The sequence below is a fragment of the Ciconia boyciana genome, chromosome 2 (assembly GCF_034638445.1).
Source record: "Ciconia boyciana chromosome 2, ASM3463844v1, whole genome shotgun sequence".
Lineage (NCBI taxonomy): Eukaryota > Metazoa > Chordata > Aves > Ciconiiformes > Ciconiidae > Ciconia > Ciconia boyciana.
The window spans coordinates 146,300,624-146,322,368 of record NC_132935.1 but is presented as its reverse complement, the minus strand read 5'-3'; the positions used below and the strand labels follow the sequence as shown (position 1 = coordinate 146,322,368).

General features: G+C 39.1%; 1 protein-coding gene across 1 annotated transcript in view; it reads right to left on the bottom strand.

Moving 5' to 3' along the window:
• The window catches only part of LOC140647147 (macrophage mannose receptor 1-like), a 31,982-nt gene extending 10,617 nt beyond the window's left edge, over window positions 1-21,365 (bottom strand). Inside the window, exons 1-21 of the mRNA XM_072851511.1 lie at window positions 21,305-21,365; window positions 19,199-19,597; window positions 17,798-17,971; window positions 16,650-16,814; window positions 16,227-16,343; window positions 15,154-15,297; window positions 13,616-13,798; window positions 13,277-13,431; window positions 12,270-12,383; window positions 11,423-11,538; window positions 10,478-10,626; window positions 9,851-10,050; window positions 9,342-9,463; window positions 8,505-8,592; window positions 7,645-7,789; window positions 7,138-7,173; window positions 6,880-7,049; window positions 5,908-5,975; window positions 4,120-4,220; window positions 2,732-2,874; window positions 1,054-1,168 (exon numbers count right to left, since the gene is read on the bottom strand). Coding sequence (XP_072707612.1) covers window positions 1,054-1,168; window positions 2,732-2,874; window positions 4,120-4,220; window positions 5,908-5,975; window positions 6,880-7,049; window positions 7,138-7,173; window positions 7,645-7,789; window positions 8,505-8,592; window positions 9,342-9,463; window positions 9,851-10,050; window positions 10,478-10,626; window positions 11,423-11,538; window positions 12,270-12,383; window positions 13,277-13,431; window positions 13,616-13,798; window positions 15,154-15,297; window positions 16,227-16,343; window positions 16,650-16,814; window positions 17,798-17,971; window positions 19,199-19,597; window positions 21,305-21,365 — 2,965 coding nt within the window. The remainder of the gene's footprint in view (window positions 1-1,053; window positions 1,169-2,731; window positions 2,875-4,119; window positions 4,221-5,907; window positions 5,976-6,879; window positions 7,050-7,137; window positions 7,174-7,644; window positions 7,790-8,504; window positions 8,593-9,341; window positions 9,464-9,850; window positions 10,051-10,477; window positions 10,627-11,422; window positions 11,539-12,269; window positions 12,384-13,276; window positions 13,432-13,615; window positions 13,799-15,153; window positions 15,298-16,226; window positions 16,344-16,649; window positions 16,815-17,797; window positions 17,972-19,198; window positions 19,598-21,304) is intronic.
• Between the last annotated feature and the right edge of the window lie 380 nt (window positions 21,366-21,745).

Here is a 21,745-nt window from a genome sequence, read left to right as displayed (position 1 = left end):
GTCATCTGATGTTAAATCCGAAAAAGTATTTACAAACTCAAAGATGGGCAAATTTTGATACATAAAATAGTTTTCAACATTTCTTAAGGAATTTATGTGTACACTCTTCTGTGTTGTTGATCATCTGAGGGAGCAGGGAAAATGTTTCAATGGTATTACAGAAATTAACATGAGTACTCTACACCTTGGCACATAGAAAATGAGACTGCACACTGTGCAATCCATTTTCTTCTTTGGTAACTTCTTTGTTAACCAGACTTAATAGCTTGGTTTCTAAACAGGCATAACACAAATAAAACTACTTATTAACCAAGTATATATATATACTGAGACCTCAGCATTTTGGAAGGCCAGGTGCTGTTTCCCTTAGCGCCTGCCTAGACTGACTTTCCACTAAAGGACTGTCCTTCGACTGTCCTTGCTCTGCTATAGAAAAAAGCATAAACCGCAAGCACTGATGGAGTCAGCTAGGAGATGGTCCATGTGCAGCACTCAAGACCATTACATTTCCTGAGCAAGCATAAGGCCTCACTAAAAAACCTGCAGCATGCTGAGCAGCAAGACCAGCAGGCTGAGGTCCAGCAGAGCAAGGGGTACAGGGGGAAGTTGGGACTCCAGCATTGGAGCCTTCTGCTGCCAGAGGATGCATCCTCCACTGACAGCCACAGCATTTGGCTCAGCAGCTAGGTGCACAGTGATTTGTTTTGGATGTTACTCCCTTTGTGTGCTATTTTTACATGTACACTTAAAAAAATCAAAATATGGACATTTTATTATATGACAAGCCCTTAATACAAAATCTTAATATTTGAACAGTATGAGTTCCTTTGTACTGCCTATATTAGTCCCAGAGCTATGATTTTAAGAGTTAATCAAGACACTAAAACCTGTGCAAGCATTTTTCAAAAGGTGCAATTTCTCATTCAACATTACTTGATATGAATATGGCATAAAATAATAGCATATATTGCAGAAGCTATAACATCTGTTTTAATCTGCTTATCAGGAATTACTTGATGTCTCATCCAGTATCAAAACATTAGTACTTTATACCTTGCATTTCCTTTTTTGATATAGTAGCCAAGTTTCCTCCAAAATTAATACAATTGTTCCGCGCAGCGTGCCATGTCAATGTATCATTTTCATTAAGGCCAAATACTTTGAAACACTGAAAAAGAGAAGTGTGCCAAATCAGTAACTGGATGGTGTTTTAATTTCCAGTGAACACATGTCTGTTTGTAACAAACAAGATAAGCTGGATATTTTAAGCAAAAAGGGAGATTAGCTGATTTAACAGTCCTTTCTAGCTTGTCTTTGGCTCTTTATGAAAGAGAAGATCTCTCCTAGAAAACTAGCATAAACCCCAATATTTTAGCATACACTTAGAAGAAGGAACATGTCAGTCTAATGATTTCAGTAGAAATTATGTTAAAGCTTCTGAGCACACTTCTGAGGTGTGACTTTGTGGGAGAAATGCCTAAGAAGACCTCAGAAAACAAACAAGGATAACACATGTTATTGAAGCTAAACATCTCAGCTTCTGTTGCCCTGTTTGCCATACCAGGTTTGATTCTCACAGGATAATCACAGAAAGAGAATGATTCTGATATTACAAAGAAAACCATGAATTTACCATTTCTTGTAATATGATCTATGAGATTTAACCAAGATGTCATTAGACAGCTTTGCCAGAGTCAAGCAACCTAAATGTGCTGATTGAAACATGCAACTGAAAAGTTAATCAGGCAATCTGGGGAAAAAGGTGGGCAAAAGGGAGGTAGGTCCATGACAGTCAGAAGTGGTGTCTAAACACTCGGAGAGGAGCCAAGGATTGAACCTCTGGAAACTCCTTTTCCAGGAGGTGAAGAAGAGAGAGACATTTTAGCTTGAGAGAGTACTATGAAATGGAACAAACTCTGAGTTTGTGACTCTTTTCCCCAGGGCTGAGAGGGGGAAGGAAAGAGGAGACAGAAGCCACTGTGTCTCAGACAAAGGAGCTCTATCAAACTGAAATCATATTTTGGTTTAGCCAAAAGAAAGAGAGAAGGAGCTAGATGAGACAATGTAATTAAGGATTATCTTCATTTCTAGGTGTGTTCTCAACAGTGTACACTGTTGTTTTATAGCTTTTATAGCTTTTATAGCTTTTATAGCTTCATTGATGACAATCTGTGGATTTTAAGTACATACACTCTCTTATCCTGAAATTTTGTCTTTTGAGAAGGCTAAGAGTGATCTTACATAATAAAGTATGGTGAAGCTTATAACTGAACTACTTAAAAACTTTAACTGGTATTTGGTTATATAAAAAACCTGATACATTTGCTCAAGGGAAGGTGCCTTAGTGGCTTAAGAGCTGGTGGATAGTAGGCAAGGGACAAATAAGTGTCCAGGCAACCTGTGACAGCCAGATAAGCTCAGCACAGTAGACGAGAACATACAGCAGCTCCACACAAGGAAAGTTGCTCAGCCATCTTTGGCAACACTAAACACTAGCAAAAATATAAGACAAAGCTTTCTTCTTGTATGTCTCATGACCTCTCATAACTGCTGTGATTGCAATAGAAGCTGTATTTTCTATTTCAGGAATCGTACTTTTAGAGTGTTTAAATATACACAATCAACATATTTTGTGATAACCGAAATCCCTGCTACAACTGCAAAACTGATCCAAAGATGGTTGTTATTCTGCTCTTCTTAAAATACAATATACTGACATTTCATACTGCACCTTGTTATCAAAGAGGAGCCAGTCTTCTGGACACCCACCCTTTGGTGGTGGTGAAGTGGGAGCAACAGTTGGACGAACAGTATTGTTAAGCCTTTCACAGATGAATGACTCAACGCTGCCACAGTTGAGATCATTCCATGTACCTGAAAGCAAATTAGAATAAAATAAAAATTAAATGCAACTGAGACTGGGATAAAAAGTATCTTTTCCTAAAGCAAATCTGTCATAGGAAGTAGAACTGATAACTGTATTTGTATTTATCTCCCCCAGAAATAATGAGTATTTTTAATGTATATTCCTTAGAAATATTCAGGTTTCCAGCAAAATTCAGAATACGAATATTTTGTCTGAGAACAGAAGTATTTCAATATTGAAAACCCGAAGCATTGCCAAAGGGGAGTTTTAGTTCAAATGCTTAATTCACCTCTCTAACATCTGTAAGGTCTCTAGGATCACTCTGTCTATGTAAGGTACTTGGTCCTTGTTACCTTACTACCTGAGTCTTCTAGTCTTCTGGGTATCTTTGCTCCCTATAGGAGTGTGATGTAAGAACATAACATTAACATCACCATCCCCATTTTACAGATCAGGAATGAATAAGCAAATGGCATTAATTTCATTAGCTGCAGACAGTTACAAGCTAACTATCTACAGCAGAGCTAATCACACCTCATGTTTAATGGAGATATTGTCATTATAATTCAGTGAAGTTAAGGACATAATTCATCTTATCTTAAAGAAGACCTCCAAAACAGGACATAGTGTGTACTCCCCAAAAGTGTTCAGTTCCTTCTATTGACCTCTAACAGAGCCTAGGAAGATTACCTCAGCTATAGATTTGGAGACCAAAAATGTTTAAAGTAGAAGAGATTAACTGCTCCAAAGGAGACTAAGTGCTGGGCTAGCGTAAGCACAGTTATTTCCAACTCTCTGTATTAAAAGATATTTGTATTTAATCTAATTAAAATAGTATATAGCATTGTTTATTAATAATCAAAGGCATGCCCAAGCCCTAGATTTTTAGGAATGGCACAAGTGATAACAGCTGATGCCCTCGAGAGTGAGTCATAAAATGGCCAGAGGTTAGAGGAAAAACAATACTGACTCTATCTGCAGATGGTCTGATACTTAACTGATTTGTTCACGTTGAAATTTTCTGACAAAGCTAGGAATCAAATTGCAGATGTAATCCAATGTGTTAGCCTCATAGAGTTGAATTTTTAAAAAGTGCATAAATGGAAGAAGACAACATGATTTATTTTCCTATGCTTTTTAAACACTCTATCAAACATCAGCCTGCTCATTATTATAACTTACCCACCCTTGCACATACAGCCCTCCCAAGCCTATGCCACACCGTGAAGACTGAATGTTGTCACAGCACCCACCTGTTTGGGTATACATGACCACACAGTTTTCATCATTATTGGCAAAATTCGGTTCATTTGGAGCCCAGGCAACATAGTTCACTGGAGTTCCATCCATCCATCTGAAAGAAGTAATTTGGGGGAATAATAATTCTCAGTTGAATTAGTTAATATCTCTTTGTAAAGGATGTATTAGAGTTTCCTATATCCTATCTTACAAACACATGTTGTTCTCTGGTAAAAAACAAGACCTTCCACTTGGAATTAGTAAAAAATATCTTGATGTCAACCGCCTACTCTGTTGACCTGGCCCAGGTCTGAACTAACCATCTCAACTGGTGGTCCCAGCCTTTCTTGGTCTCTAAGCATTGATAGCCTACAGGAAACACACCATTGTAGCACTGGACCTGGCTTTCTCTGGAGCAGAGAAACAGAAATCTAAGCCTAGTTTAGTAATTTCCTGGGTCCAAAACCAATAGAATAAGATCTCACAGAGTAAGAGGGAGCCTCGAACCACCTACTGGGGACCACTGGGAACCATTTTGTTAAACAAAGGAAATCTTTAATATTACACAGCTATTACTTTCAGTTGTGCAACAACCATTTCCTAGTTTGGCGATTCACAAATTTATTCTCAAAAAGTAGCCAAGAAAAAAGTGAAAAAGCCTCAGTGTGCTGGAAGGAGGAGAGTCAAGGGGGGAATCTGCCAAGACTGAGAGCCTTCAGACAACATCAGCTCCAGGGCAATTTAGTGTTTTGGAGACTAAGCAACTGTCTGTGTGTTTTTGCAAGTAAACTACAAATAAGGAATTCAACAAGCATGCCTACCTGCTCCCTTGCCTTGCAAATCTTCCTGAGCCAAATAGGAAAAAACAGTACATAATAAACTGGAAGGAATAATAAGAAGACAAATAGTGGCACCATCATCCCACAGGGAGGAGGATGAAACTAGTGACCGAGCAAGGGAGAATGGGACAAACAACAGTTTTTTCTGAGCAGTGGATGTGATGTAGAAAGCAGGAGCACCAGGAGATGAGACTAACCAGTCTCTGTGGCTTGTGGCCAAGAAAGACATCCTGAGGCAACAGAAGAAAGACTGAAATGAAGAGGCTGAGACTCATCTGACCAAGCTTCAAATCGCAGAGAAGGCACTAGAAAAAGACATGGGGAGTGGGGCTGGGAAGGGGAGAAGAGAAGAGTGCCACAGGAGAAATATGTCTGTAAATCATCTAAGTCTCCAGAGAAGGTTTAGGGCATTCCCAGGGTACTTTTTTTCCAAAGACATTTGTAGAAGAGTAATGACTCCATGCAGCCTGAAGCTGTCCTGCCCTGGGGTCTGACAGTACAACCATCTGGATATTACCTTCCAGACAAGGGCTCTCCAGTATTGATATTACACCTCTAAAAAACACCAAGATGCCTCTCACTGCAGATTTTGAGGGTTCTTTTTCTTTGATCATTTGAATATTCAGTAATGTCTGCAAGTACCATCTGGAACATCCTAGAGACCTCCAACAATTTTATCTTTCATCTAACAAGGAAAAGGGGGTGACATTGCACTCACTGTGAGTGAACATCTCAGCCTTACAATACAAAAGCAGAGTATAGAACCAAAAGAAGGGGAAATAGATAGTGCAAATATTATGGGAGAAGTGCTCCCCTGAGGAGCAGAATCATATTTTAAAACTTTATGTCAAAACATGGCTGTAGACAGGTTTTGTCAGTCACTGAACTTCAACAGTCTCTTACAGACAGTCATGCCAAATATTCACATTATGAGTCTGACAAACTTAATTTGTTTTTACTTACCGAAATGTCTTGTCAAGGCTCACACTTAAGCCAATATAAAAGTTATTTCCCCAGTCTTTATAGAAAGTCTAAAACACAAAAAATAATAAGAATTTTAATGAGCTGTACAAAACAGATTTCAAATAAAATAAGCAAGCTCTCAAAAACTGCTTTAGTTTCAGTTGTACAATTGCATAGTATGCAATGTGCAGGGAGTTGCTGGGATTATGTGCCTGAACTGCAAAATGCAAAATTTTCCTCCAATTTCCAGTATTTAAATTAAAAAAAAAAAAAAAAGCAGAATGGGATGAAAAAGAAATGGAGCAAAAAGCTATGTTAAGAAGATAAGAATGGCCTCTTAAGCAGGCTATAAAATAAAGCAATATTTTTAAAAGAGTTTTAGGAAAGCATAGTTAGAATTTTCCAAAAAGCTACAAGTAAATGGTGGGTTTTAGTACTTAGTCATGTGGAGAAAAGGATAGAATCATATTTGGCTTTAATAGTATGAAACTATTTGCAAAAGATTGTGTCATCATCAGGTTATTCTCTTAGTATTAGAAAAGATTCTGGCTTAAATGTTTTACTGAAAATCTGAAATCTCTTGACAAGAAAAAGGAAGAATCTTTTCTTGAATTCTGTGAGGAGAATGAGTTGGAAAACAAAGCATACTCAGTAACTGTAGCTTTCAGCTAAACAGAGCAAGGTTTTTGAGTTGCACTCTGAGAGTGTTCTTGAAAAGAAGAGGAGGATTTGTCTATTTATCAGCATATTCATATTTATCAGCATATCAATAAATATCAATATTTATTTATTTGTCTAGCAATTTATCAAAATAATGATTATGGTAAAGCTCCTAAGTAGATAAGCCCATGAAAGGTGGCACTGATTTTTTTTATGATGGGGACCACTTTCTAATATTTCACAAGCCAGCTGAAAAAGGTGCTTCAGTACTGGACAGAACGGCACATTTTTGAAGTAAAACATGTTTCTTACGTATTTCCAAAGAAAATTTTTTTCGCTTTCACTCTCAATGACAGCAAGATCACCACCATTCTTCTTGCAAAAGTCCCTGGATTTTTCCATAGGCATTGGTTCCTTGCTGAAGTAGTATTCCTTGTGATTATATATTATCCAGTCATCTTCACTGACAATATATTCATAATCTGCAAGGTAAAACATTAAGCAGTCTGTAATATAAATTAACATCATTATATGTTAATTTATTTCTGTTATTGGAAGTACAAGACTTACTGAATGTGGAAGCAGGCTCTGGTTTCAATGATGCTCCTGCAATGTAAATCAATATCTGAGTATATTATGTTTCTCAGACATCTCTCAATTGAGTATATTTATACAGTTGTTAGCATTTTAATTCCAAGGAATAAAATTAATCTTAAGTGTTACTCAGTATGCTTATTTTTGTCACAGAATTTCTCAGAATATCTGAAAAAAAGGTGTTACACTCAGCAAAATACCATGTTAGAGATGATCACAAGTTAAGCTTACAGAAACTATGCACAACTTTAGGCTGCTGGATTTCACTTAGTCAGCATGCTGCATATACATCCCAAACTTACATGTGTATGTCATGGATTAAGTCATAGTTTTCAACTGCTTTTATTTAAGTTAAAATATATTAAGTGTTTCGTTGTGCTTGATGGCACAGCTGGCTCTAATACATGCAGATACTGTGATCTGACCCAGAAAGGATGTTCTTATCTGTCTCTAAAAGTTGCTCAAGGAAGAAAGTCATCCTACCTTTTTTTATTTGGCAAACATAGTCCTGCATATGTTCACAAAATAAATCATTCCAGTTCATGTTATTGTAGCCATTAAACACACCACATTTTTCATTTCCGTCATAATTGTTTGGTTCTCCATTTGCCCATTTTTCAAAATTTACCTATAGTAGAAACACAGCTTTGTTACTATTTTCCTTTTAGAGTGAAACGATTGTCTTATATCATCCTGTTAAAGAATAATGTACTTCATTTGATTTCATGGCCCATCTTGTGCTTTGGTGCCAGACCTTGTAAGGAGAAGGACATGACCCTTGCATAGCATAACGATTCACCTGTGTATTTATAAGCCATGTTAGTAAGCCAAGAAGTTGTTGCCCTCTTTGTTATCAGGAGAGATTAAGTTCTCCTGTCAAGCTCGAGAAAGAAGTATCTAAGTACCTTCCTCTGACCCCTGGCTTGGTTATCCTGCTCTGATGTTTCAACCTGAGACAATCCATCAGTGCTGCCACATGGACTTGGGCCTTGCAGACCATGATCTACTTAAGACGGCGAGGGCAACAAAGCCTAGCTTGTGTAAACATACAAAATTATTTCTAACAGTAAATGACAAATGGGAATATAGAGATTAGTACAACCAGATTTGCTTAGATCAGGAGAGGTATTCCATCACCTTTGGTGTTATTTCATTACTCTAAATGTCATACTGTTATCTATAAGTATGAACTATCAAAAGATAAAAACTAATTCCTAGAGTGGAATTGGGTAGTAAAGACTTAGAGTCACTTGCGGCTTGTACAGGAGGAAGTGTGAGAGCTGTCTGGCAAGATATACATGGAAAATTAGACAAAAAGCTGGAACAATAAATTATTTACTCACTGGTGAGCCATCACTCCATATAAATCCGCTATCAGAGTCCAAGGCACTTAAACCCATCCAGTAAGATAAGTGAAGATAATCTCTCTTTCTGAATTATTACAAATATAGACGATCAGACATGGTGTGAAATAGAGAAGGAGAATATATATCATTACATTATTCTCAGTGTTTTGATGCTTGAAGTATCATTTGAGACAGTCATATAAAGTAATCATTCAATTGCCATGTGGGGAAAAACACCCTGGCACTGCATGTGGCAGGAAGCAGTGAAACACAAAGCTTCATGGGAAGGATCACAGACGTCATGAGTCCACAAATACTGACTTAAATGAAAATATATTTTAAGGTCTTGGTTTGACCAAGTAGCTTACGCATTCAAATTCAGACCTGTCTGTACTCATAGGCTTGATTTAAACATTTATATAAGTACGTCAATAGGTCAGGCTTTCCTTAGCCTCCCAATTTTTCCCCTTGACTAAGGAAAGAAAGCAGCACAAACTATTTCTTTAATCAAGAGTATTTATCTACTGATCAACTATAAATGAGCTAAAAAGACCCATTTTATCCCTTTGAACTATACTCAGTTGAAACCAATTTTGGTGATCCTTCTTTCATTTTTGTGTATTCAGGCTACTTCAATGCATAGCACCACCTTCCCAGAGGCCTGCCAAGAAAGCCTTTTGCTCACCTCTTCCTACCCATTTCCTTTTGCCACTTTGCAAGGATATACACCGACTTTGCAAAGTAGAAACTGATCACCAGAAATCCTTTATGTCTTTCAGAAAGGTCATTTTTTAAATGTTTTTTTTACAAACAATGGACTGTGCAGATACTTACAAGCCAGCTATTAGGTTTTGTTCTTCTTCACTGTGGATACATGCCAGATCTCCTCCAATGGCTCTGCAAAAATCTCTTGCACCAAACCATGTTTGCATTTTCTCCCTTCCTCCCTGAAAAATCTACAAAAAGTGGAAAATTAAATACTGTGCTGGCTATTACAGAAATTTAGAAACAGCATTCTGGGCTTCTATCTTCCCGTCTCCTGGTCTCTAGTTTTATCACTTACTATTTAATTGTGTAACCATAAGTCTGTGGTCATCTATCAAACTTGATTATTGCAGCTTTGCTTTTCCTATCACTTCAGAATCCCTGTGACTCCAAACTTCAGTTCAACCTACATACAGCACTTCCCAGCACTTCCCCGACGCACCACCTGGGGATGGCTGGAGACGTGTTACCACAGACTGCCTATCAGGTAGGCAGGGTGAAATCCACCTTCCACGCATACAAGAAGCATATTCCCATTTGAAATGACAAGTGTTTGCATTTGGAAGTTAAACACCTACTTTGAAGCAGAAGCTGCTCTGAGGAATGGATTGCCATCCTTCTGGGCACGATGGGAGAGGGGTCGTTGTCGGAGGAGGAGGAGGGGTCACTCCCTCCACCAGCTGCTTGCAGAGAAACATGTTTGTTTCTTCACAGTTCAAAATATCCCATAATCCAGCTGAAGTTCCTGTTATCATGGCCACACAGCCTGACTCCCTTCCTTCACGAAACATAAAATTTTTAAAGCTTATTGATAAATAGCTGCATCTTTTCAAAGTACATGCTACTTAATTAAATGTAACCTGTCCCCACTGTGTTTGGATGCCAATAGCTCACAGTAGCTCACATGCATTTCAATTAAATCATAAATAAATTTTATCACATTCTTTTTACATCACACAATGAATCACCTATCAAAGCCATCAGACAACAAAGAGTGAATGATACCAACAGACACATGCAGTCCCAGGTGGTCTACTGGAAGGAGCTACCATGATCTCTGATTTAATCCCTTTAGTGCAAATGGAAAGTTGCAATGTCATTTTTGCCACTTTATGCCAGCAGAGTTTCAAAACTACTACTTAGCTTCCAAACCCTCACTTCTTGGGCCCCCAGAGCAGAACCTTGGTGGCCCCTGTGGCACATACCAGGCATTCCTGCGTTCCAGTGAGTGAAGGTGACCACATCCCCGCTGGCCCACCTGAACGACCCTGGCTCCTCCACGTCTGAGAGACCAATCCAGAAATACTTTGCTGGATTGAATCCAATTACAGAAGTCAAAAAAGCTTGTTCATATCTGTGAAGAATAAGTACCAAACTGATGTATCACATTTTATTGCAACTTGTTCATTTCTTCAAACAGTTCATTGTAGCAAATCTGGTAAAGGTGGTGTGGGAAAAGGTAAGTATGGATTGAAGCAAGGGTAATGGTCTTACCTTTATAGTTCTAATTGTCATATAAATTAATTTTTATTTTATATTTTGGTAACATAAATCATGTTTAGAATTTAGAGTGATTCTATTCTCATTTTGTACTGCACAATGAACAACACAAGCCAAACAATATTTGTGTTAATGCATATATGTTATTCATTCTGTATAAATACATACTACAGTGTTTGACTGAACTTTATGATAAGGTCTAGATCTTTAAATCTTGTTACTCTGGGGAAAAAAAATCTACTTTTATTCTAAAAAGGGTAAGTTTCCAGATCTGCCTGTTGCTAAGAAAAGGCTGAGAACCTCAAATCCAGAAGAAATAAATAGTTCCATGTTTATCTATTTATTTTTAGTTCAATAAGTTTTAAAACAATCTGGCAGTTCAGAGTTGTTGGGAGGTTGACTCAATTTTTTAATTCCTGGGGTCAACAATAGTGTGTAGGTGTGTAGTAGCAATGGCTTAAATGTTTGTGTTGATGACATACAAGCCCCTGATGTTTTTTGTAATATTTCTTCAGTTCTACCATAAATTTTCCAGCAAAGGAGTGGTGTCACATGAGACGCTATGAAAAACTGCAAAGTAGGAAGAGATTTCTGTTTGGCCTTTCCATCCTGGTTGCATGTGTGAAAGGACAAGAATTATGTTTCCATACCTGTCTGTCACAGTAGCCAGGTAACCTTTGTTTTCTTCACAGATTTGTTTTGCTTCTGAAAATCTTGCTGGTAACTGCCCCACGGAGTAGCAGTAAAAGCCGTGCTTCATCCAGCCCTGTCAGTGTCAACAGCAGAGATGCACGGAGGGGCTGTCAGATTGCGCAGCACAGTACACTTTCAAAAGCCACATTAATACCACACCCCAATTCAAAATTAATTTCAGAAGCCATGAGAAGAAACAAAGAGGATAATCGAACATAGCTTTTGTATCCACAGCTCTGTGTCTTGCCCCTTGATAAAGGACACAAAAGGGGTCTTTGCGAGCAGTGAACCGTGGTTATGACTTGGAGCTGGCAAGCGTGCTCACAGCCACTTTGCAGCTCCTTGTGTAAAGCCTGCTCTACCTTCTCGTTGTGTAAGTATAGCTGTTGCAAGAAACTACGAACAATCTGCAAAACAGTCAGCTCAAATATTCCTGCCTCCTGTGGCGGACTGATTGAACTGAGAAGCTGCGTGCAACCCAAGGCCAGTGAGTTACAGCACGAAAAAATGCTGACATGCTCTGCAGAGAGCAGCTTTTATGGGCAAAGTGACCAGTTTTGCACTAGGAGAGAGCTGAGTGGAGTGCACACGTAAGAGAGGGAAAAAAATAAGTCAATCTACATTTTGGTTAAATAAATTAAAAAAAAAATTCCCCATTAGTCTGAGAAGTATCCGTACATACGAATTAACAGTTTTCTAGGGCTCCACTAAGAACAGTCGAAATAATTGACTTCTATGATACTCACCATCATGGGAGTGAACATAAGATGCAACAACCTTCCAGTGCTTTTGTTTTACACTTACTTTTTGGCAGCCTGGGTAGGTAACCTCAGCTTCCCCTGATTCTTCTGACAAAGGTTTCCTTTTACAGACATAACCGAGTTTTGTTTCACAAGCGCTGTCAGCCCAGGATCCATCCTGAGCATAGTAAGAAGAAACAACAAAGAGAAGTGAAATCTAGAGAAAATCCAGAACCAATGGGAATATTAACCATCCTCAGAGAGAACCCTTCACCTTTCATATGGCTGAGGCTGTTTCAGCTCTCTTCCTTGCCCTGATGCTTTCTCCAAAACTCCCAAATAGGGAACACAATAAAGACAGTGAGGGCCACATTTCCTCAGAGGTGTGAGAATGCGGGTTGCATGTATTAAAGGTTCAGTGGCTGATGAGAGCAGGAAGGAAACATGCTGTTCCACCCTATTCTCACCAGCAGAGTATTTGTTATGTTCATATAACCAGATGACAATAGCAAGGAAACGCTGCATAAACTAAACATAAAATATGAAAAATGTATTGTTTAAGTCTCTTTCCATAGTATTATGATATGTCATTTTATGCTGAGTATAAAACAAGATAGAATTTTTTGTACCTATTTTCTTGTGCTTCCAGTAATATGAAGTAGCTCTTCCAAAAGTAGCTTCCAAAGTAGCTCTAATAAATGTATAGTTTAGGTGTTTTGGGGGAAATGTAAGAAAGTCCCTGCTCTAAGAATCATACTATGCAGCTCAGATCAGTCACGTTAAATGTGGATGATGTGTTACTTCAACCAGTTTCAGAGAGGAGATTTGTTGTACTGTTACAGAGCAGACCAAGTCTCAGCGCAGTGCACTGCTTCTGGTACTCCACCATACACCCTCCTAGGTCTGGTCTCCAGTTTCCCTCCACACTAAGATTCCCCTCCACACAAGTTCATAAAAACCTTTAAAACCCCTGTCCCTTTTTTCTTTTTTTCATTTTTTTGTCACAGAGGTTTTCCTTTTTGAGGGCACAAAGGACATAAGAAAGTAGGAAAGTGGGAGAGTGTTTTTTACCTCTCCCTTCATAACGATGCAGTCTGCCTTATTCCGTGTGTGGGTTGGCTCTCCGTGATGCCACTTGGTATAAGTCACAGGTGTCCCATCACTCCATTCAAAATACATTTGAACCCTGAAGTCATTTAGACCAATCCACAGCTCATCATCTGGCTCTGGGAACACAAAGGTAATTGTAGGTATAGGTATGTCTTAAAATGGAACAATCACATCTCACACCCATTTTTGACTGAAGAAGGACTTTTTAAAAAAACATTTAAGATCATGGTTACAATAGTTAAATGAATAATAGCAACAGTATAATTCCAGATAAAACAAGTGACCTGCAGGAATACTCACTGTACCCAAGCTGAGACACTGTAAAACTGTACTCCTCAATATTATGAATACTCGCCAGCTCTCCATCTTCTTTTCTACAGGAAGACTGGGCTTCTTTCCATATTTTGGGTGTTCTGTAAATTCTATAGCAATGACCTGCATAGGCCACCCATTCTCTGGGGCACTTAAAAGGCTTTAAGTCACCTAAAAAAATTATTTCAAACAATTAATGAGCAGTCCTGTTCAGTGCTTTCTTTTAATCAAAAAGAAAATTACCTGTACTGACATGAATTTGAAATATTGGAGCACATACTGACAGAGGAGAGAAGCAAAAGTCTGAGGATCACAAAGAATACAAAACAGATTTTTCCATTGCAGCTGTGCTGGGAGCTACTGAAAAACTTTTTTACAAGATTAAATAAATACTAAGTAATTTGGCATGCAAACTTTCAGGGCACAACTCTATGTTAGACCCCCCTCAGTGAGGCTCTGCATACAGACATGTTTTACAGAATAGGGCCTCTTTTCCTACACAGGGACTTTATCTTGGTGAATTTTGTAGATTTTTTGTATTTTTTCTCTGGAAACACCAGGTTCTTGGGAGCCAGCTGGAGCTCCTGCACAGCCCAAATCATATATCAGAGATCCCCGACACATTTATGTTATACCAGACATATCAGAAATCCCAGCTGCACAGAAATGCCACACACTTTGTTCAGCAGCTATTTCTTGGTGTGAATTTAGTATGGCCAACCATCTTCCACTGCTTTGAAGGTTCACATGGTCTGCACCTATAAAGTAAACTGAAGAGGGCAGGATGTGCGCCCAACATTGGCATGTGATCAACCGCATTATTCAATGCTTCCTGGATATGGTTTTGACCTGTGCAAACTTGCATTCCCCTAGGCAACATCCAGGCATGGTTTGGAGGTTAGCATGGGTCAGAAACCATTCCCAGTAAGCTGTCTGGATGCAGCCAGAACGTACAGATGCCAGCTATGATGTGCCATTCATCCCCTAAGCCAGAGAATAATCTTATATACTAGTATATATGTAGTTGAGGGAGTTACTGTAGAGTTAGTAGCATGCTGGGAATTCCCTAATGAAGTAACTGCACACCATTTTCGTCACATAGATAGGACTTTTGCCCCAGGTGGAAAGGGAACTCAATGGGGAAAAGGTGCCAGCCCCATATTCTGTATTTTTCATTTCAGAATAGAGCAAAAAGGGTCAGAGAGAGCAGGGAGAACATGAACCCTGGCTCACATCTTTTTGCAGAACACATCTTCAGTGTATTTTTCAGAGCACAGGATATTCATCAGTATTTTGTGGTCTAGATAACATGACTAAACATATAATCCTGCCTTCTTTAGTGCCCTGGGATCTTTTCAAAATGATGAACAACATCTAGATATCATCTTTAAAATGAGCCAGAAAATTAAAGTCTTGTCAACAAGTGTAACCCTTTTGTTTTGACAATATACTGTCATTTCATAGATGGCATCCTCCCAGTGTTTCTCATTTACTGCAAAAATAGCCTTATTTTTTGACCAGCTTACCTGAGGCAATAGAGGAGGAATCTGAGGAGGAGTTTCTCTTTTGGCAGATATATCCCAGTTTCCGATTACACACCTGGTTTTCCCATTTGCCGTTCCTACCTTGGAAGGTCCCACATATTTTTCCAGATTCCACAGAGGGATTTCCTTTAAGGAAGAGGCACAACATACAGAGAATCCCTCTGTTAATACTGAAAATTTTCACCTCATCACAGGAGGGAACGCACAAGCCTTTTGCAGCTGCAAAGCCACTGGTGTATTGTTCTTTAGAGTGATAATTCCCAAGAGAGAAGGTAAGGGAGCACCACTGGAATGGCCGAGAGAGCCGACATTTCAGGCATGAGACTTGCTCTTCTCCCATGCACTGCTTAAGAAGAAATTCAGTGTGTTTGAAGTACTGCAGCACACAGGAAAAAAACTTTATACAAGTAAAGCTTTATATAAATTCCTTACAGGGTGGTAGTATTGCAAACAACTCAACATCCTTTACTGTTAAACACTGGACATGAAATGCATATGTAATTCCATGGAAGTGCTTGCCCTTTGGATTCCCCTGTAGTCACAACAGCTATTATGAAAATATGTAATATGGCAACATGCAAGATGGTGACTTAGATCCTAAGAAAAGAGTGGAAACTTACTAAGATAATGTACATCAGATAAATGTCAGAAGCAGTAACTGAGAAGAAAAATTGAAAACATTTTTTATGCAATGTTTCTCTTTAGGTTTTTTTCTCTTTTCTTTACGTTTTCTTTATATAAATTTTCATGAGTTTTTTGTTTGGTTTGATATGCCTGATGAGAAAATTGTGGATGGAAAAAAATACAGAATGAGCTGTAGATATTTGTTTTTAACTGTTTTCTTAGATAAGCTATCTGCTTTTTCTGGGAAATTCAGAATTAATGGCGATCCATCTCTGGTGTGATCCCTGCTACTGTGATATCCTACCTTTCCCATAATCCCCTATAATCTGTGAAAATTCTGTAAAACCAAAGGAATTAGGTAACAGGAATTTGGGGAAGAGAAGAGAATTTTGCCCCAGATGCTGATAATCGTTTCAGAACAGTGCACTTACCTGGAGCCCAGTTTAGGTATCTGAAAGGACTGCCCCCAATCCACTGCCAGCCACTGTCAAGTGCACTGAAAAGACCAGTCCAGAGCTTTGCATTGACACCCAGGTCACTAGTGAGCCCTAAATGGCCAAAAGAAATGAACAGTCAAGTTATTAAATGCCTCTGATTTTGTAAGTTATTCAATAAAACTTGAAATAAAATTTTAAAGCATTGAAAAAGTGTCATAGTAGATCTTTTTTTAATATAGGTTAGATTTTTTCCCACTATTTTAATACATTTTTTAACGAGAAAATGACAAGCTTTTTTAAGAATGTCACTAAGACCTATTTTCACAAGGTAAATATAAGTATCCATGTTAAAGCTCTTGGAGCTGACGTACATTTTAACCATATGCATGAATTTGTTTGTTGGTTTTTTTACCTTACCTAATAAATACATTTCTTCATGAAGGTCTGTGACACTTAATAACTCTGCATTCTGCTGCTGGCAGCTTTTTCTTGCTTGGTGCCATGTCAAAAGCGACTCTGAGTTTATCTGATAGTGGGTTTCTGTCACAGGATTTGTTTTCCAAAGGTCATTGCGGATGGTGTCTATAAAACACGATAACAGCAACTTGACAAGATAATCATACTTGCTAATGCAGAAAATAAAATCTTCATTGCAGACTAAAACTATGTAACTGTATGATTTGCTAAGTTTTTACACATAGTTTTCCCTACATATATACTTTGTTCATTCAATATTAGTAATACATTAACAACATAAGGAATTATTTCTCCTAACAAACCTAATTTTTCTACATTCACCCTGTTCTTTTTTATTTATATAACTCATCAACTTCTCTCACAATTCAGATCACATTAACCCACTCACTGATATATTCTACCTGTACACACACATTTCCCTATTCCCTATACAGAAAATCTTGGTCTCCACGTCCATTTCTTACCTTGGGACCTCTCTTACGCTCTCCCAGACCTCCCAACATGACAGAAACGATCATTTCCAATCAGATGTGAAGCAGGGGTGAAGGGGTGGAGTATTTGTGCTGGGGTTACTGGGAAGCTGTGTTGGGTGATCTGTGGGTGTGAGGAGCACTGGAGCACTGAAGGCAGGTGAGGCCACTGCCCGTGTCATGCACCCTTCCCTTTGCTCCAGCCCTCCAGTTCTCTGCTCCATCCTATGATACACCACTGTCTCCTGCCTCCATATATCTCACCTTCCTCATCCATTGCACTTCTTTCTGCCTTTCATTTGCCCTGACTTTCTTCTCAGCTAGTCCTAGGGGTTTTCTCTTCCTTTTTGCATCAGTCCCAGTCACCACCCTCACAATACTCCCTGTATCTACCACTCTCAGGAGCACTGTAGGAGGAGCACTCATCTCTGCTGGAGAAACAGCGAGAGTGAAGACCAGACACCTCATTTTATCATTGCATAGCTCACCAGTGAACTAGGCTAGCCAGAATCCAGCTCACTGTCCAATGTTACTTCCACATCCCAAGGAGATTTTGACCATGACAGTGGATTAAACTTTTGCTTAATGCCTTTCCTGAAATCTTTATAAATAAATTACCTTTTAGAGGACAATTTCCAAAAAATTGGTCTTTATCAAAATCTGAAGAAGTTGCACACCACAGAGAGCCTGCATCGTCACTCCGAGGGATGCACTCAGCGTACCATTTACCATTGAGCTTAAAAGGGAACACGCAAGGTGCACCAAAGGCATTTCCTCCCAGTGTATAGATATCTATGAAGAGAAACATAGAGCAATAGTAGTCAGTTGGTATCAAATGATCACCACAGTGTCTGCTCATAGGCATCTCTCCATGGACACAGTTGAGTTGTGCAACAGCTCAACACATCAGTACTTCATTACTACAAAGCTTTCCAAGGCTGTTGTGCCAATTAGATATGACTATGGCAAGATACTCAGAATTAAGACTCTCAAACAACCCTTATTTGGCCCTCAGACTAATGTCTGTCTAATTTTTTCTTTTCATTGCTATCTGGACTACTGTGTCAGAAGTGCTCATGACTCAGCTTCTCCCTTTGCATACATACTTCTTTCCTCAGATGATGTTTAGGATCTTTTTTTTTCCCTGTATGGTTGAAGAGGCTTGGAAAGAAGATATCAGAATATTTCATTAGTTTTCATAAGAGGAAGTTTTATCTTAAATTTGCAAGTGACTCTGCTGGGAGGTGACCCTACCATCTCCATGCAGTCTAATTTGCTGCTATCTGAACAAAATATGACAAACTTCATTCCAGCTGGAACTGTTGTAGGGCATGGCAAAAATTTTATCCCTTGTTATTTAACTTCCCACCCTGCCAGTGTCGTGGTAGAAAGGAGGTTGAACACTTGAGCCTGGATGCCTACTCTACATAGCCAAAGAGGGATAATAATGCAGAAAAAGGAGATCAGACTCTTCAGTGTTCCTTTGTCAGGGTGTTAGGCCTTATTGCATCCTAAACCATTAAAGCACTGTTTTTCCTTGTTTTTTCCTACTTTTTCTCCTTGCTGGGCCTGGGAAACACTGTTAGAAGTGGATCACATCTATGTTAACTAGAAATTAACTTCTTAGAGATAGTACATGGTTAATCCAAGCAATAGCAACAGTTAATATTTAAGTATAGCACAAGCACCACTTCTTCTACAAATTGATCAGACATATTTTGAAACAGTCACAGATTTCCTCCCGCTGTTGCTGTACAAACAGAATTCCCATTCTCCCTTATGATTACATCATAGGCCTTTGTCATTTTATTCTATCATTTGACAGAATTGCACTTTCTGAGTTATGCAGAAATGTATACAGTCATATTTGCCTTGCATTTCTACTCCCTATTTGTAGTCAGCTCTGCTACTTATGTCACTGTAAGAAAAGAGTTGCTGCATGACAAGCAAGCGGTGGAACTCTTTGTAAATAAGGGCAGACAAATTACCTAGAAGTAGAGATTAATTTTCAGTACTCACCCTCATAGCGCTGGGAGCACATGCTCTCTGTGGTTCCATGGATTTTCCACCTGCTCCCTTTGCCCGATCCTTTGGACAACCTGATTTTCTTGCCCTTCCCTTTCCCATAGTTGAAAAATAAATCCTTGCCGTGGATTGCAAGCGTCTCATTTCTACATTCCCACCACTGGAGCTCATTCGTCCTGTTACAGGATTCCAACATGATGGCAGCCTCATCGTCCTTGGTGAGCACTCCCAGGCACAGCTTGAGCGCCATGCTCAGCAGCTGCGTGGCAGAGACCCACCTGAACTTTTGAAACTCATTGTGCTCATCACAAGCAGTAGTTATGACCGAGCTAGAGTTTTGAGCTTGGGCGCAGAGCTTGCTATCTTCATTATAGATTGAAAATATTCCGCTATCTATAAAATAAAATGAGAATGCAAACATCTGAGGAGAGATTTCATACGAGATAAGTCAGTTACTTGCTATTTGACAGTCTGCTACAACAAGAAATTGAATATATAGAGTCCATAGAGAAAGAAATCAAGGGACATTAATCATCAGTATGAAGGATATCATCAAAATGTTCTTAAGATGCAAGCAACACAGAAGCTGAAAATATAGCTCTCTCAAGAGAAATTGTTCTTCTTCACATCCCTCCTTAAAGCACACTTCTCAAAATGCCATTCAGAAATGACCTTTATTAAATTTCATGAATTCTTTAAAGTTCCACCACCACACAGCATATTAAACAGGCTTTAATTTTGCAAGTAAAAGGACTTATTGCTTTAGAGCTATTAAAATGGTTTACATACTCAAAATTCAACCATTTTTATATTTGGCCCAGAATTACTTTGTGGTTTTCCGCTCATCAAGCAAGTGAGGTATTTTTCATTTTTGGTTAATTATTTCGGAAATTTTTGGCAACTGTGCAAAAAGCATTTCTTCGCAGAGTTCAGCTTGTGAGTTTCTCAGGAGGGAAGCCACAACTTGCAACATCATCACTTCAGTTCTGAGCACAGTTAAGCTAAGTATCCTAAATGCCATTAATAGCTACACTTGTAAATAGAAACGTGAGACGCTACACAACAGGGTTTTGTTTCTTAAGAACAGCTTCAAAAAAGGGGCACAACTTCAGCCTGCTCCAAACCTTGACCATTTTCGCAGCTCGCCTTGCATACCTTAGCCCCCCTCTAAGCAACAGCAACATCATCCAGCTCTCCCTGCTGTGCCATTGAGCTTTACTGCCACCCAAGGTTTCTTGCCAAGGCTGGAATAAATGGGGCTTCATAACCCCCGCATTCCAGAGCTGCCAGGGAGCGGTCGAACACCTTCGGTGATGTTTCTCTGAAAGGCTGCAGACCTGAACAAGCCAGATGGCATTTGCTCTGGCACAGCTCTCCTGCTGCAGTGGTTCTTGAGACAGTTAGCAGAGAATGGGTTAGAGCCAGCTTGGTCTCACCCAAAAACATGCACAGAAGAAATTGTCCTGTAGTGGATTAGATCAACGTTGGCTAGTCCCTGCTGCCATTCAAGCTATAGCACTGGACTCCCACAGTTCTCTGGTTGGGAGCTTCCTGTGGGAAAGACCTGCAGACACAGCATCATTTGTTTTCCTCTCAGCAGTAGGAGTGTCTGAAATCTAACAGACAGAAGCTTTTAAGGTCCTTCCTAAAGACACCAGCTTGGAAACAGGATTCCAATATGCAACGATCAGTATGCCATAGTCTATATGAGCTGTCTAAGAAACTCAAAGCACACAACAGCCAGTGCTTCTGTGCATGCTGAGAGGACCCTGCCTTGTACATCTCAGCTGTTCTAACCTCCTATGGAGTAATTTCAGATCAGCTTCTGTCTGCATTCAGCTGGCTGATTTTCAAGAATCGGCACTGTCTAGGTTATGGCCACATCTGTTGGCAAGTTTCTTTCACTCATACACCACCTTGAAAACTGGGTTAAGGAAACAGAATGCCTATACAGATACCACCAAATTTAAGATTTAAATAAAACTGTTTCAAATTACATGCTGTGACTAGATCTAAACTCACTGTCCACCAAGAAAGACATCAGGAAAGCATGAGAAAGAGCTTGCAAACCTCCATACTCAGCAGAAGACAAAAACTTACCAGACATTTGAAGAGATGTACTAAAGGAAAAGATGACAATCAGGAGCAGGTAGACAGCCATGGCCAAATGTTTCACTCCCTTCTCCCCTTCACCTCAAATTGATGCTGAAGACCAAATCTGTGCCTTGCAAGAAAACCCTTCTGCACTGAACAGATTAACCAATCCTTTTCGGTTTTTAAGACCCAACAGATACAGGGAAGTTCTGAGCTGCAAATAAGGAACTGTATCATGTCACATGAGTAATTTTGAAATAATACATTAATGAATAAACTTTGCTTTCTAAGCTAGTTTCTCTACTGTATAGAAGTTTTCTCTTCCATGAAAATATGAGATCTAAGAGGTAACATTTTAGTGAGGATTTTTGGAGACATACCTTACAATTCAGGATCATTATTTGTATGAATAAGGTGACATAAATGTCTCTTTCCCGGAAATAAAGG